This window comes from Panulirus ornatus, chromosome 65, assembly GCF_036320965.1.
Source record: "Panulirus ornatus isolate Po-2019 chromosome 65, ASM3632096v1, whole genome shotgun sequence".
Lineage (NCBI taxonomy): Eukaryota > Metazoa > Arthropoda > Malacostraca > Decapoda > Palinuridae > Panulirus > Panulirus ornatus.
This window is the reverse complement of record NC_092288.1, coordinates 8,912,720-8,927,500: the sequence shown is the minus strand read 5'-3', so window position 1 is coordinate 8,927,500 and position 14,781 is coordinate 8,912,720. Positions and strand designations below refer to the sequence as shown.

At 47.6% G+C, this 14,781-nt stretch overlaps 1 protein-coding gene across 3 annotated transcripts in view; it reads right to left on the bottom strand.

Moving 5' to 3' along the window:
• The window catches only part of LOC139746517 (uncharacterized), an 867,914-nt gene that overhangs the window by 141,706 nt on the left and 711,427 nt on the right, over nucleotides 1–14,781 (bottom strand). For all 3 annotated transcript variants that reach the window (XM_071657834.1, XM_071657832.1, XM_071657833.1), the window contains 2 exons: nucleotides 5,618–5,734; nucleotides 4,148–4,315 (listed from right to left, as the gene is read on the bottom strand). In XM_071657834.1, coding sequence (XP_071513935.1) covers nucleotides 4,148–4,315; nucleotides 5,618–5,734 — 285 coding nt within the window. The remainder of the gene's footprint in view (nucleotides 1–4,147; nucleotides 4,316–5,617; nucleotides 5,735–14,781) is intronic.

Genomic DNA, 14,781 nt, shown 5'->3' with positions numbered 1-14,781 from the left:
TTGGTTTTACTTCCTTCGTCGTCTCTCACACTCCCCATTCACTATTTTCTCCAAAACTACTACTACTACTACTACTACTACTACTCTCTCTCTCTCTCTCTCTCTCTCTCTCTCTCTCTCTCTCTCTCTCTCTCTTATGCTGTCTTCGTACCCCTTGGTAAAGTCATGAACGTCCACCGATCACCACTCCAACAACCCTTTAACAACCCCTGACCCCTTACGTCACAACCGTCAAAGTAACCTTTATGCTGCTGTATCCTGAGGCTCTTTACAACTCTCTTTTAATTTCCTGAACAGCTTCCTTACTTACATATACATTTCCTTTCTCAATAAAAAGATATTCTTTTTTTCTCTGCACAGCCGGCAAACAACCCACTAACCCCTTAACCAGCTGATCCAAGACCCCCATGTCAATGTAATAACTCTCTAACAACCTTTTCTAACTACCGCACATCTTCCACAAGACGCCTTGTTGCAAACAACGATACCTTATCGTCAGTGCAAAGGATAAAAAGGAGCTGGTATTGATGGCTTAATACTACGACGTCCCGGGCATGTGTAAAGGGAAACTTCAACAAAATACTTGTTCAAATAAGATCTGACGAGGGAATTATTTTGATGCGTTTGAAATGTGGCCACCACAGCAAACGGTGTGGCTACGTATTTCGTTCAGCACAGCTTGGCAGGAGAAAGTACAGAACCACAGACCTGCAGAGCCTTTAGAACTGCATCGCACCACGGGGCATGATGGTACTGTATGCTATACGATCATCATAACAACAGCTGGATCATCTGAAACTGCATAGCTGTGCTTGGTATGGTGTGTTACGATGTAGCCAGCGGAGTTACACCGTGCTGGATGGTATTCTACATCACATGCCGTCTGCTACATATGAGGGAAGAGTTGTCTGTGTTGGTAGCTAGCGGGCGAGACTTTCCTCAAACCCCCGTTACGTAGGTGTGCTGATATACCTGCGAGGCGAGCACCCAGCCAGCCAGCCAGCCTGCCTCTCCTCCTCCTCCTCCTCCTCCTGTTCTTCGATGGTTCACAGGACACACGTGTATATATACACCGTACACCCAGATGGTGAGGGAGGGAGATGGAGCGCAGAGGGAAATTCCTACGTGTCAGGGCAGGTGTGAGAGGAGAGGAATTAATGATAATTGAAAAGGGACATGGGTGACACGAGGGTACGAAAGAGAATTATGATGAGAGGGGGATAATTAAGACGACTTCTCTCTACCCTCTAGGTGGCTATGGCCTGGTGACGGTGACCATACTGGGTCACCACTCCTCATCGACTCCAACCCCCTCCTCCTCCTCGCCATACTGGGTCACCACTCCTCACTACCTGCTACTCCTCCTCTTCCTCACCATCCTGGGTCACCACTCCTCACTACCTGCTACTCCTCCTCCTCCTCCTCACCATCCTGGGTTACCACTCCTCTACCTCCTCCTCATCATACTGGGTCACCACTCCTGTACTACCTCCTCCTCCTCCTCACCATCCTGGGTCACCATTCCTCACTCCCTCCACTTCCTCCTCACCATCCTGGGTCACCATTCCTCACTCCCTCCTCCTTCTCCTCACCTTCCTGGGTCGCCACTCCTCACCAGCCACCTTACCACCACCGCTTGACCTTCTCCCCCCCCCTCTCCCTCGGGGCGCTGTGCCCTCCCTTCTCACCCCCTGAGCTCATAATGGCTCCCCTGATAAGTTTCATTAGGGCGGATCCATACATGATGATGGTGCCTTGCCTCGGGCACGGGAGAGCACACCTTGTGAGGAAGGCTTTACAACCTAATGTACATACACGCATTTACTCACCACTGTATAATATATATATATATATATATATATATATATATATATATATATATATATATATATATATATATATATATGAATATATAAACACAGAAAGAACTATAAAAGGATAAGTTTGCACAATAGGTGTTTGAATTAGCCAACTAACTCTGGTGATTGAGTATGCATTCATACGCGAATGTAAACACACACACACACACACACACACACACACACACACACACACACACACACACACAAACACACACACACACACACCCTAATCTCAAGCTCTTGTATGATTAGTTGGCCAGTGCCCATCATGGCCTCCCAGTTCTGTAATGTCCGTCATAACTCAGCCGTATATTTTCAGCCAAATGTCTGCCTACTTCTAGATTAAGACTGTAAGGTTCCAGAGCGGAGACTACGCTGGCTGGTCTCCAGCCGTGTGGGGTGGTGTTGTGCAGGCAAGAGGAGTGGTAGAAGATGTCAGTATGTATTTGGACTGTTACTGGGCTGAAATGGGAGTTTGATATGGTTTCAAAGGTCCGTTGAAGGTATGTGTTCGAGAGGTTATGAGTGACGGGGCTCGAGAAAGAGTACAAGGTGAAATACCACTTGTGTCAGATTGGATTCTGTGTGGGGGTCTGGTGATTCTTCTAGTGAGGGGTGTGGTAGGGCTATGGCCGATTTTTTTTTTTCCAGTAATGTGTCCTGAGTACATTTCTCTGGTAGGTGGGATGGTGATGTTATGCTGGGTTAGGAAAGCTCTGAGTGAGTATCTCCTGCTGGTCGCGGGTGTGGACCCTCAGTGAGGTGTGGAACTATGGGGTTGGAAATCTTCGCGTTCTGTCTTAGCAATCATGTGGAATCTATGGACACCAACAGACCCACCCCTACCCACGATCAGGCTTCACAGACCTATACACGGTTTCCCCTGGCTGCTTCATACACCGAAGTTCAGTCCATTGAGAACACGTCGCCCCTTCTATACCACGTCGCTCAAATTAACTCTATCCCGTGCATATCATGATTAATAAAAAAAAGACTAATCTACATGTGTCATCAAATCCACTTTCAAATTATATACATACATTTTTCCTTTTAGTCTTACAGGCAGACTTGGCGTAAAGTTTGGATGCCAAATACCCTTGGAGACAGCTGTACCATTTCGTAGATGCCCAGAATAGGTACCAGATACCCATAACCCCAACATCACCGTCGCTGACTTCCCAGATGATCCCAACATAAAAAACAAAAGAAACCCTTCAAGCGAGTGTTGTCAAAACAACAAGCTGGCACTACACCTGCCATCACGAATACGTCGGGTGGAAAGAAATCCGAGAGGGCAACAGTGAGGGGAGGGGAACCACCTGACACCTAATTAAGGCCAGAAGTTAGGACCAGGTAGGAGCTAACGAAGACAAAGTGTGTCATTCTCGGGAACTTAATTATAGGTTAATCTCCTGGGGTGAAGTGGGGTGGCGGGCAAGCAGTGAGAACACCCACGCTTCTTAAGAATACCAACGAGATGCTGGACATTTCCCACGCATCTCCCTGACGAGCCTCTGGTGTGAGCCATGAAGCAGCGTACTGAATCATGACGACCTGAGAGGTGGCGGTGCTTCGCTCACATAGCTCCTGATTCGAGGCATCGAAGGCCCCCCTAGACTCGGGTTGCGCCATGCGATGAAACCCCTCAAAAAAAAACCCTCCTGTGGCAATGACGTACGCAAACCAGGGGTATGTCTTCGTAATGGCTCCTTGAAGGCGCGACACAAGGGGGGGGGGGGGCTTGTTACTAGACTACAGTGTATATTATTACATGGGGGTTGTGTGTCATGATACACCATCAGACCCTGACCTTGTGGGGTGTGTCCCACAGGGGAGGGGGAGGTTTTGGACGGCAGCGTCGACAAAGGATCGAGGAAGGTTGGCGGTTCCAACACAGCATTAAGTTCTGTCTTAGGGTGTGGACGAAGGGGCGGGTCCCAGCTCTTGACTGAGGGTGTAGACAGGGGGGGTTGGACTGGGGTGTACTACACCACCCATCCCTGACCTGGGTGTGGACAGGGGGGATGATGAGTGTGTGTGTGTGTGTGTGTGTGTGTGTGTGTGTGTGTGTGTGTGTGTGTGTGTGTGTGTGAATCACAAATACAAACCTCCGACCTTGGGTGGGGGTTTAGAGAAGGGGGACAGACAGCGGTGCACCACACACCATCCATCACCTAACGAGGGGTTTGGACTGAGGGGAGTGGGGAGGACATGATGGTGTATACATACACACACACACACACACAGACACACACACATGTACCACAAACTCAAAAATCTCTGACCTGGGGTGTCCACGAGGGAGCACGGGTGGTTGAAGATGGTCTCCCTGAAGGTGTAGCAGCTGAAGTCGATGTGTGGCTCGGCGCAGGAGCAGGTCGTCAGGTAGTTGAAAGTTCCCAGTGTCTTGAGCAGGAGCTTGCACTTGCCCGGGGTGACGGTCGCACACGCCACTGCAGAGGAGGAAGAGACACGCACAGACACCAGTGGGAATGAATTAGTCTTTCTCATTTCGCATCGATCTCTGTCTCTCTCTATAGCTACATGTCTATGTCTCAATGTTTCTTAATCTATCTGGCCAAATACATTCTTGGAAAAGTAAGTGTGTGTGTGTGTGTGTGTGTGTGTGTGTGTGTCTAAATATTTTCTAGTGAGCTACATGTTTATTTGCTTTTGTTTTTAGTTACACATAGTTGTCAGCAAGTTGTATCAACACATTAATATTTTTACCCTTCATGCACCGGAACCAATCATATATATATATATATATATATATATATATATATATATATATATATATATATATATATATATATATATATATATATATATATATATATATATATATATATATATTACTGTTAAAAAGAACACTATAGAACACGGAGGAGGAAGAGCAGGGAAAGTGAAGGTCATAAGTGAATAGCCAGAGTGCTGCCTGGGTCGTGCTAGACCGCAGCTTCGGGCAGGAACCAGCCGCTTCAGCTGGGGGTCTACTGATGTTGTGGCCTGCCTGAGTTATTCATACTCTCGTCTGTGGGTTTATGGTGAAAGTTTGGTGTGTGTTGGTGTATGTGTGTGTGTGTGTGTGTGTGTGTGTGTGTGTGTGTGTGTGTGTGTGTGGGAGAGGGATATCTTTTTCTGTGTCTCGGTCTCGTGTATCTTTTTCTTTACATGTGTCTTCCCATCCACACTGCTGGTTGAGGGAGGAGAAACTCTCCTGTTAGTCAGCTCATTAATGGCTGGTCGACGGCCCTGCGGACAATACCCGGGGCCAGGGGAGTGAGTGAGAGTATGGGCCTGACGAGGAGGTACCGGCGAGAACAGTCGTGTGGAGGGAGCTTGTGGACGGCGCCGAGAACAGCCGTGTGGAGGGAGCTTGTGGACGGCGCCGAGAACAGCCGTGTGGAGGGAGCTTGTGGACGGCGCCGAGAACAGCCGTGTGGAGGGAGCTTGTGGACGGCGCCGAGAACAGCCGTGTGGAGGGAGCTTGTGGACGGCGCCGAGAACAGCCGTGTGGAGGGAGCTTGTGGACGGCGCCGAGAACAGCCGTGTGGAGGATGCTTGTGGATGATGCTGTGACGATGCTGTAACGTGTAGAGTACGAACGAGAGATAGATAGATAAGTAGATATATAGATAGATAGATAGATAGATAGATAGAGATAGAGAGAGAGAGAGAGAGAGAGAGAGAGAGAGAGAGAGAGAGAGAGAGAGAGAGAGAGGAACACACAACGGGAGGCGTTCATGACTCACCCAGCTCGGGGCCGCAGATCTTGTGGAGCATGATGAGCACATCCCGGCAACTCGGGTCGTTGTAACACTGTTGCTGGGCCTTGATGCAGTTGACGACCCCGCTGGCGGCGTGGCCAACTGTTGTGTCGGGGGGAAGAAAGAGAGGGAGAGAGAGAGCGTGAGAAAGACCGTTAGTCTACTGGGGGGGAGGTACTCTCGTCGCCCGTGGGCGACGAGGCGTACAAAATAATGTCAAGATAAAGAAGAAAAGGTTCTTCAGGTGGGTGTTACCAGGGGGAGGAAGGGAGAAAAGGGGGGCTCTCGGTACTTGGATGAGGGGGAGGAGTTGGGGGGAAGGGAAGAGAGAGGACAAGCGTTACCTGGGAGTTAAAAGACATAACTGTCTATTTTTTTTTTTTTTTTGCTGGCAGTGTTCATGTTAGAGGTGGGGAAGGGGCGTGTGTGTATATATATAAGAGAGAGAGGGTGGTAGCGCCTGTTTCTGGGGAAGGTGGGGCGTGGGTCTCTTCAGAGTAGAAGAGGTCTTGACCAGGGAGGTGGAGGAGGAGGAGGAGGAGGTAGTGCCGTGCGAGTGTCAGGCTCTGGAAGGGGGGAACGAGAGGTGCTATGTAGCCATACTGAGAGAGACACACACACCGTTGGAGATGGGGGAGGTTTGTGGTTGTGGGTTGTGAATTTACTGCCGTCAGTCATTAAGAGGTATGTTCGTGGGTTGTCTTCTTGTTGTGGGTAGTTGTGATTGTTACTGGTACAGTCGTTAGGGTTAGGTTGAATGGTTGTATCCCTAAGGGGGAAGGGGGGTTGTTAGGTCACAGTGGGTCGTTGTCATTGTTAACTGTGGTGACTTCCAAGTCTCCAAGCGTTAGCGGATGAACGTCAGCTAGTCACAGCGTTACGTAACGAGGTTCTTGTTGTGTTACCGCGACGGTGGAGCGTTAGTGTTACCGTGGCGACGGATGGCCCGTTACTGTGTGTTACAGGGACATGCTGATGTTGGGAAACGAGCGGGGACAACCTAGTGACCATATCGTCGGAGGGAAAAGATCACACGTAATTCAAAACACCTTGTTTCTCAAGGGGGGAAAAACATATGACGCGTTAGTGTGAATATCAACAAAAAAAGGTGTGACAAACGGGAGAGGCAGTGCTGGACACCACAGTGCGCCACGTTTCTCCAAAATCTCGAAGAATGACGTTAACGTATCGTCACTACATCTAACGTACGACACCTCTTGAGGACTTGAGATCAAGAGGGAATTTCCCTAACAATGCCTCGTCTCTCTCTCTCTCTCTCTCTCTCTCTCTCTCTCTCTCTCTCTCTCTCTCTCTCTCTCTCTCCATCAATTATCATAACTCCATTCGCACATTACCTCGTATAATGATGCCAAGGGGGAAGGGGGAGGGGGGGGGGGGAGAGCCAGCCATGAAACGGTTTCTGGTATTTCTAATTACATCCACGTTTAGATGCCTCAATTGGGCAAAAGGAGGAGATAATAAGGGAATAAGGCGTGACTAACTAGTGCCCAGGGTTGGGGCGCCATCCTTTTGCTCGGGAACGACAAGGTCGCCCTTATGTCCTCGGCGATACGACTCTTTTCTGGTTAAACAGCGTCGGGAAACCTAAATGAGAATTTGGTAATGAGTTCTGGAGGAGGAGGAGGAGGAGGAGGAGGAGGAGGGGCTTAAGATTAAGCTTCACTTTACATTTCATCTCAAGCTTCGTTTTCATTTCCCCCGGGAGGGTATAAATACCCCGGCGGTGTCTCGCCTGACTTCGAAGCGCCGAAGCGCGCGTCGTCTGTGGGACTTCGATAGATCTGCGGGCGAGTGTTGCGTTAAGCCTCGGTGCGCTGTCATCAAGCCTCAGGACTCTATCAACCTGAGAGCTCGAGGTGTATAATGGTTTCATGAAGCCTCATGACAGGGATGCTATTACGATAAGACATCGCTGCTTCGAGACGTCGCCGAGCTAACGGAACTACGAATGAACACAGTTCGTGTAATATTCATGCGAGACCTCGAAACACCATCATGTGAATCCCTATGAAACACGTCATGTGAAACTTGCACGAAGCCTCGAGACATCGTAAAGTGAAACTTGGAGACTCAAACATTTGAAACCTTGAGACAATCCCGTATGAAACCTTTAGACAAGACACCCAAATCTAAAACCTTGAGACAAAGTCGAGAGAAACTTTTAGATAACGCAGTATGAAACCATGAGACACCACCATATGAAACCTTGAGACATCGTCATATGAAACCCTAAGTCCAAGTCAAGTGAAACCTTGTGACAACGCCATATGAAACCTCGAGACGACCTAATCTGAAACCTTTACACGCCGTCATATGACACCTTGACACCTTATTTGTGATGTTCCATCACCTTGAACAAAGGCTAAGGTAAATAAGACAGTAGCAGGTATTGTGGTATAGTCATCCATCACCTCTTAAAACTACATAGGATAGACAAGACAGCAAGTAGACGTTCAGGGTAAAGTTAGGAAAAAAAAAATCAAACTTTGAAACTTTAGCAACACGAATACAAAACGAGCCTACCATCCAAAGCGGTGTGAGCGCGTCGAGCCACGGCGCCCCACCCCCCAGGAACCAGAGCGGATCCTTGGGAGTTTCATCAAGAAAAAACAAACTCGACCAACATTTTCCCCAGAGACGGGGCTGGGAGGGAGGGAGAACTCCGTGGCGTTTGTGAAGAAAGGTCATTCTTCCCGAGGTAAGAGGATTAGAACAGATCTTGTTGGACTGTGTGTGTGTGTGTGTGTGTGTGTGTGTGTGTGTGTGTGTGTGGTGTCCGACACTCGCTCCATCATCCGTGTTGTGGGAGGAAGCGAGCAAAACAACACGCCCTTCATGAGTTTTCGTGGATGAGAGATTCCCGCAGGCGATGGAACGACATGATTCTACACACAACAGAAGCAGCAGTGTTTATATATATATATATATATATATATATATATATATATATATATATATATATATATATATATATATATATATATATATATATATATATATATATATATCATTAATGAATTGGGGAATGCTTTGATAGTGGTTGTTTGAAACATAGTTTCTTCTACCAACTCATTTCAAAATAAGACGATATAGTGTTATAAATTCTTTAAGAAGAGACTGATGCAAGTCTCAAAGAGTTAATTCTTCAGTCCCGGAGGAGACAGGATGTGAGTCACTAGTGCAACTGGCAACTGTCTCGCTGGAGAGCTATGATGAGGCACTGAAACAGTAAGCTGGCTGCTATCTCGTACTCGCTTGGTTCGATTATCCGTAAACCCTCGTCACTGGGAGAGTGAGGAGTATCATTCCTCTACCGTTTTCTAGTGGTGTCTGAACCTTTTTTCAGAAGAAGAGTGAGGTACTGAGGTTCTAAGGTCTCATATCTTCGCCTAACTCTGCCGTTCTCCCGGGAGCTTGGTACCATCTTCACTACATGAAGCCTTGCCTTACCACCCTGTCGCACCGGATACCAACGGAAGGAATCACGCTGATCCATTCTTAAGCAGTCACTCAGGTCGAGGTGGTCGAAACCTTTGGTAAGTCTAAATATTTCTGACAGATCTCTTGTCGTCCTTCTACCTAAATAAAGTACGATCCTCCAGACGGCTCACACTGCACACTCTCACACTCCAATCACACTCCGTCTATCAGTTAGGATGATAAAGAATTGAAAACACAGTCGCTCGACGTGAATTAATCGTAAGGTATGTAAGTGATTTTCTCACACTTGAATGCCATTGCCATACCAACAAAGCCCTAAGAAAAAAAAAAAAGAATACATATATTTCTCACGGTTTCTACATACTTGTGTTTCCTTGGCCCAATCTGGGTCATCGGTGGAGGAACCATAAGCCGGCAGAACCTTAATAATTTCTGATTAACTTGCAGCGTAATGAGGAGGAGCAAATGTCCAAAGACAAGAAGACAAAGAAAGATAGATAAATAGACAAACAGATAGACAAATAGATGGGCAGGTAGATAGATAGATAGGCACGTAGACTGATAGATAGATAGATAGATAGATAGACAGATAGATAGATTGAAAGATAGATAGATAGATAGACAGATAGACAGAGATAGACAGAGATAGATAGATGGATAGATAGATAGATAGATAAAGAGAGAGAGAGAGAGAGAGAGAGAGAGAGAGAGAGAGAGAGAGAGAGAGAGTCATATCCACAAGTCCTAAGCAATTAATCCAACAGGTTCGCACCTCCTCACAATAACACGCCACAGTATGCCCTCCTCGCCGCTCTGAGAGAAGCCGTCATTTCTTTTTTCCTCCTCCAGCATGCCCAGGGGCCTCACTCCCGGGGAGAATGTTCCTTTCCCCAGGATTAAAGGAATATTTACGGATCAAAGTCCAGGTTAAAGAGTTGGAATAACGCCCGTAATGCCAGAAGAACTGACCTTAAATTACTCCCACCACGTTTCTGAGCATCAGGACCGAGTGCGACTCATTTCTGGGCACTAAGGGCTGGTCGAACCCATTTCTGAGCATCAGGGTCGAGTGAAAAATAATTTCTGAGCACCAGGAGCTGGTCGAACTCATTTCTGAGCACCAGGAGCTGGCGAAACCCATTTCTGAGCACTGGTGGAGCCCATTTCGGAGCAGTTGTTCGAAGCCATCGTCACTGACTCACGAGACACCGGTCGTACGTCCTTCCTGCCTGACCGTCAGAAATGCTGACGGTGTGAGTGAGTGTCCTCACGACCAGCCACAACGAGTCAGTCTTGCACTGCACCACAACCCGCATGATGAACCCCCTCCTCCTCCTTCGGGTCTGCTTGCGGAAACAACTCTGGTGATGCGTTTGTTGTCGGCGATAATAGATCCAGCGGGTTCTTGACCTTGACTGTGCTAATATTTACAGGGCCTTGATCTAGACCAAGCTAATATACACAATCCTCCAGGCTCTTGACCTTGGCCCCTGCTACATTTAGCGATCCAGCGGGTTCTTGAACGTGTCTGTGCTAATATTAACGACCCTCTACTTCCATGACCTAGACTGCTGCTGACAATGTTTGTGGTGATTACAGGACAATGCTTTTTGACCTTAACTAACATAAGTATACCCAGCTGTTTAAGAGTTAATACCGTGTTACACACCGTCATTAAATCAATGTTACACAAACGTTATTCACCAAAACCATGTTTTCTCTTCCTCCATATAATATATATATATATATATATATATATATATATATATATATATATATATATATATATATATATATATATATATATATATATATATATATATATATATATATATATATATATATATATATATATATACTAACAACGGCCACAACTCCGACCTGTGACTTTCGCGTTCGAAAAGACGACCGGAACCTACAACAGTTATATAACCCAGGAGGAGAACTTTGTCGAGTCACACGAAAGGAATTCCCTGTAGGAGGCTGGAGAAAGTTTGAGCATTGACTCTCACCATCAGCTACTGTGAGGAGTTACTTCAAACTTACTCTGATTGGAAGGGACCTTGAAAACCACTGCAATGCCTTCTCCCTTGCAAGAAGGTATCAAAGACAACTGTATTGACGAAACCCATCGGTAAAAAACGTCCAACAATTAATTTCTTAAACATGAGGTAATGAAAATGGAAAACATCTATCTATCATCCTTATGAATATATATATAAAGAAAATCAGTAACGTCTCCCAGCAAGAGACCCTGAATTATTCACAGCAGTGGTCCTCCCCTCCAAGAGAAAGCCATCAATTCCAGCAACGACGGTCGCTTGGAAGAGACCATTAAAAGACCAAAATGACAGACAAACGGACAGACAGACAGACAGACAGACAGACAGACAGACAAACAGACAGACAGACAGACACACACACACACACACTAAAATATACAAGTGAAAACTACAGCAATGACCTTCTCCCTGCCCAAGGCGATCCAAGACCATAGTAAGGACGCTCGCAGCCAAAGGCTACAGTCTTCACTTTCCCACTGGCAAGATAGCAGTAGATACTACAGTAACCATGTTCGACAAAAGACCATCAAGACTGCAGTGAAGACTCTCTCCTCTTACGAGACATTGATGAAAAAAACGAACTACCACACTGACCTCCTGCAAAAGACCCTCCAAAAAATCTGCAACAGCAACATTTGCTCGGTGGTAGACCACTGGAGAAGAACACCAGCCGTGAGTGACCCCTCCCCCTGAGAAAGGTCCTTCACGTCGACGGTAAGGACCCTCCCCAAAACGGATCATGGAAAACGAAATCAGTGGTCATCCCATGAAAGACACCATCAAAAAAAAAAGAAGAAAAAATACTCCTCCCATCAAGTTTGTCCTACAAGCCCCCCCGCCCTTATCCGTGACCTTCCGCTGGCAAGATGTTATCGATAATAAGGGCAATGATCTTCCCTGCGAGACATCACACCATGGAGCACGAGCGCTGACCCTTCCCTCTCACTGATGCCGCTCTGGACGACAGCTGTGTGACCCTGCTGGAGAACAGCAGAGCCACTCAGCGTGCCAGCCACACAGGCAACCTACGAGCTGCTGAGAGATGGGGGGCCCCTCCCGCCCTTTCCTCAGCCTTGGGCTTCTGGGGGAGTGGGGAGGCAGGAACAACTCTCTCTCTCTCTCTCTCTCTCTCTCTCTCTCTCTCTCTCTCTCTCTCTCTCTCTCTCTCTCTCTCTCAGCAGTTGGCGCACGGAGGACGTGTTCCTGGGGCCTGAGTCGAGAACCTTGTCCAGGGTTGCGTGCGGCCTTCCGGGCGATCTCCAGGGAGCCCCCTGACGCAGAATCTCAATGAGGGGGCGTCGCCACCCCACCCGCCTCTCCACGTCTGCATGCTTCCTCGTGTCTGCTCTCCCTGCCTTGCCCTTGTGGTTTACGGCTGTTGGTCCTACTGTCGCCCCCTTGCCCCTTGCCCAGGCATCTCTCTTACTTTCGTCTGCTTCTGTACCATGCCATGGTGCTTGCTGCCTTCTCTCTTACCACGCTATGCTACGTGCTTCCTTGCTATGCTACGTGATGCCTTGCTATGCTACGTGCTCCCTTGCTATGCTACGTGATGCCTTGCTATGCTACGTGCTCCCTTGCTATGCTACGTGATGCCTTGCTATGCTACGTGCTCCCTTGCTATGCTACGTGCTCCCTTGCTATGCTACGTGCTCCCTTGCTATGCTAGGTGATGCCTTGCTATGCTACGTGCTCCCTTGCTATGCTACGTGCTCCCTTGCTATGCTACGCGATGCCTTGCTATGCTACGTGCTCCCTTGCTATGCTACGTGCTCCCTTGCTATGCTACGTGATGCCTTGCTATGCTACGTGCTCCCTTGCTATGCTACGTGCTCCCTTGCTATGCTACGCGATGCCTTGCTATGCTACGCGATGCCTTGCTATGCTTCGCGATGCCTTGCTTCCTGTCGTGCTACGTGATGCCTTGCTATGCTACGTGCTCCCTTGCTATGCTACGTGCTCCCTTGCTATGCTACGCGATGCCTTGCTATGCTACGCGATGCCTTGCTATGCTCCGTGATGCCTTGCTTCCTGTCGTGCTACGTGATTTCTTGTCTCACTTCCAAATTGGCCGGCCTGCCTGACGTACGTGGCATCTCGCCTGCTGGTAAGTTCCGGCGTGTTTATCCTGCCGCCTCTCTTGTCTCCAGTCCTGCTGTCCTTCGTCTCTCGCAACCCTACGGTAGCCTTTTCGCTCGAGTCTGCCCATCTTGCCTACGTCAGATTAGTTCATGTGGTGTTTAAATGACCCGCTCAAGTAGCCCCGTCTACCCATTACACCTAACTCTTTATCACTCGCTCTATCTCTATATCTCCTCTTTGGATATCTCTATCTTCCTTTCTATCCCTCAGGGCGTTCCTCAATCTTCACAGGAGTAAGAAGTCCTGAGATTAACCCGGCTCTACACTTCTCACGCTCTATTTTCGTAGGACAAAGTTTATGAAGAACTTTCTCCTTTTTATATACATTCGAGACGTTGTGCAAGGAGTGTGACTCTCGATCTTTTTTTGTGTGTGTGTGAGTAGTTACCGTGGAAGGAGACGTGGTACGGAGGGAAGTTCCAGCTCAACTACCGTCAGTTAGGTAAGTTGTCACGAGTTTGTGAAGCCTGAACGTAATTTTGCAAGGCTGTTGCGACGGCAGTAAACGCCCATGAAGCAGCAGGGTGGGATGTGTTGACAAGGGTGGCAGCACTAAGGGGGATAGGATGTATTCGCAGAAGTCGAGATCAATGTTGAGAACGAAGCTAAAGCCAAGCCACTCTCCTCAGCGTCCAGACTGAGAGTCAATGTACAAAGGTGTCAGTAGTAGACTAGAGCTGGAGTCCGTGTGACGTAAAGCGAGAAACCGAGAGATTTCTGCGAAACGTGGCGAGCTAAAAATACGAGGAGTTGCTGCGTTTAAGATGATCTGAGGAACAGCTAGGAAAGCTAACGGTGAAGTCTCAAGGAACAATGGCAAAGATGGACTGACATTACGTCCCTGTAAACACAAACAGTATCTAAATTCAGCCACATTCATTAATGAGGAAGCACAGAGAATTAGCCCATACGTTCAAGGGTGATAATTGAAGATTATGAGTATCTGAGATCAACCCAAGATGCGCCACAATACCTGAGATCAACCCAAGATGCGCCACAATACCTGAGATCAACCCAAGATGCGCCACAATACCTGAGATCAACCCAAGATGCTCCACAATACCTGAGATCAACCCAAGATGCTCCACTAGAATGTTTACTCTCACCGGACCCTCCGCTGTCAACAACAAGGTTTGAGAAGTCTGCCCTAATGAGGGAAACAGACTTTGCTGGTCACTGGGAGGAATTCCTCTGGGATCAGGAGCTTACTTACAAGGGGTGAATAACACTTACTTACAAGGGGTGAATAACACTTACTTACAAGGGGTGAATGACACTTACTTACAAGGGGTGAATGACACTTACTTACAAGGGGTGAATGACACTTACTTACAAGGGGTGAATAACACTTACTTACGAGGGGTGAATGACACTTACTTACAAGGGGTGAATGACACTTACAAGGGGTGAATAACACTTACTTACAAGAGGTGAATAACTTAGAATGATGCAGCTCCCCTTCGACGCAACAATGATGATAAT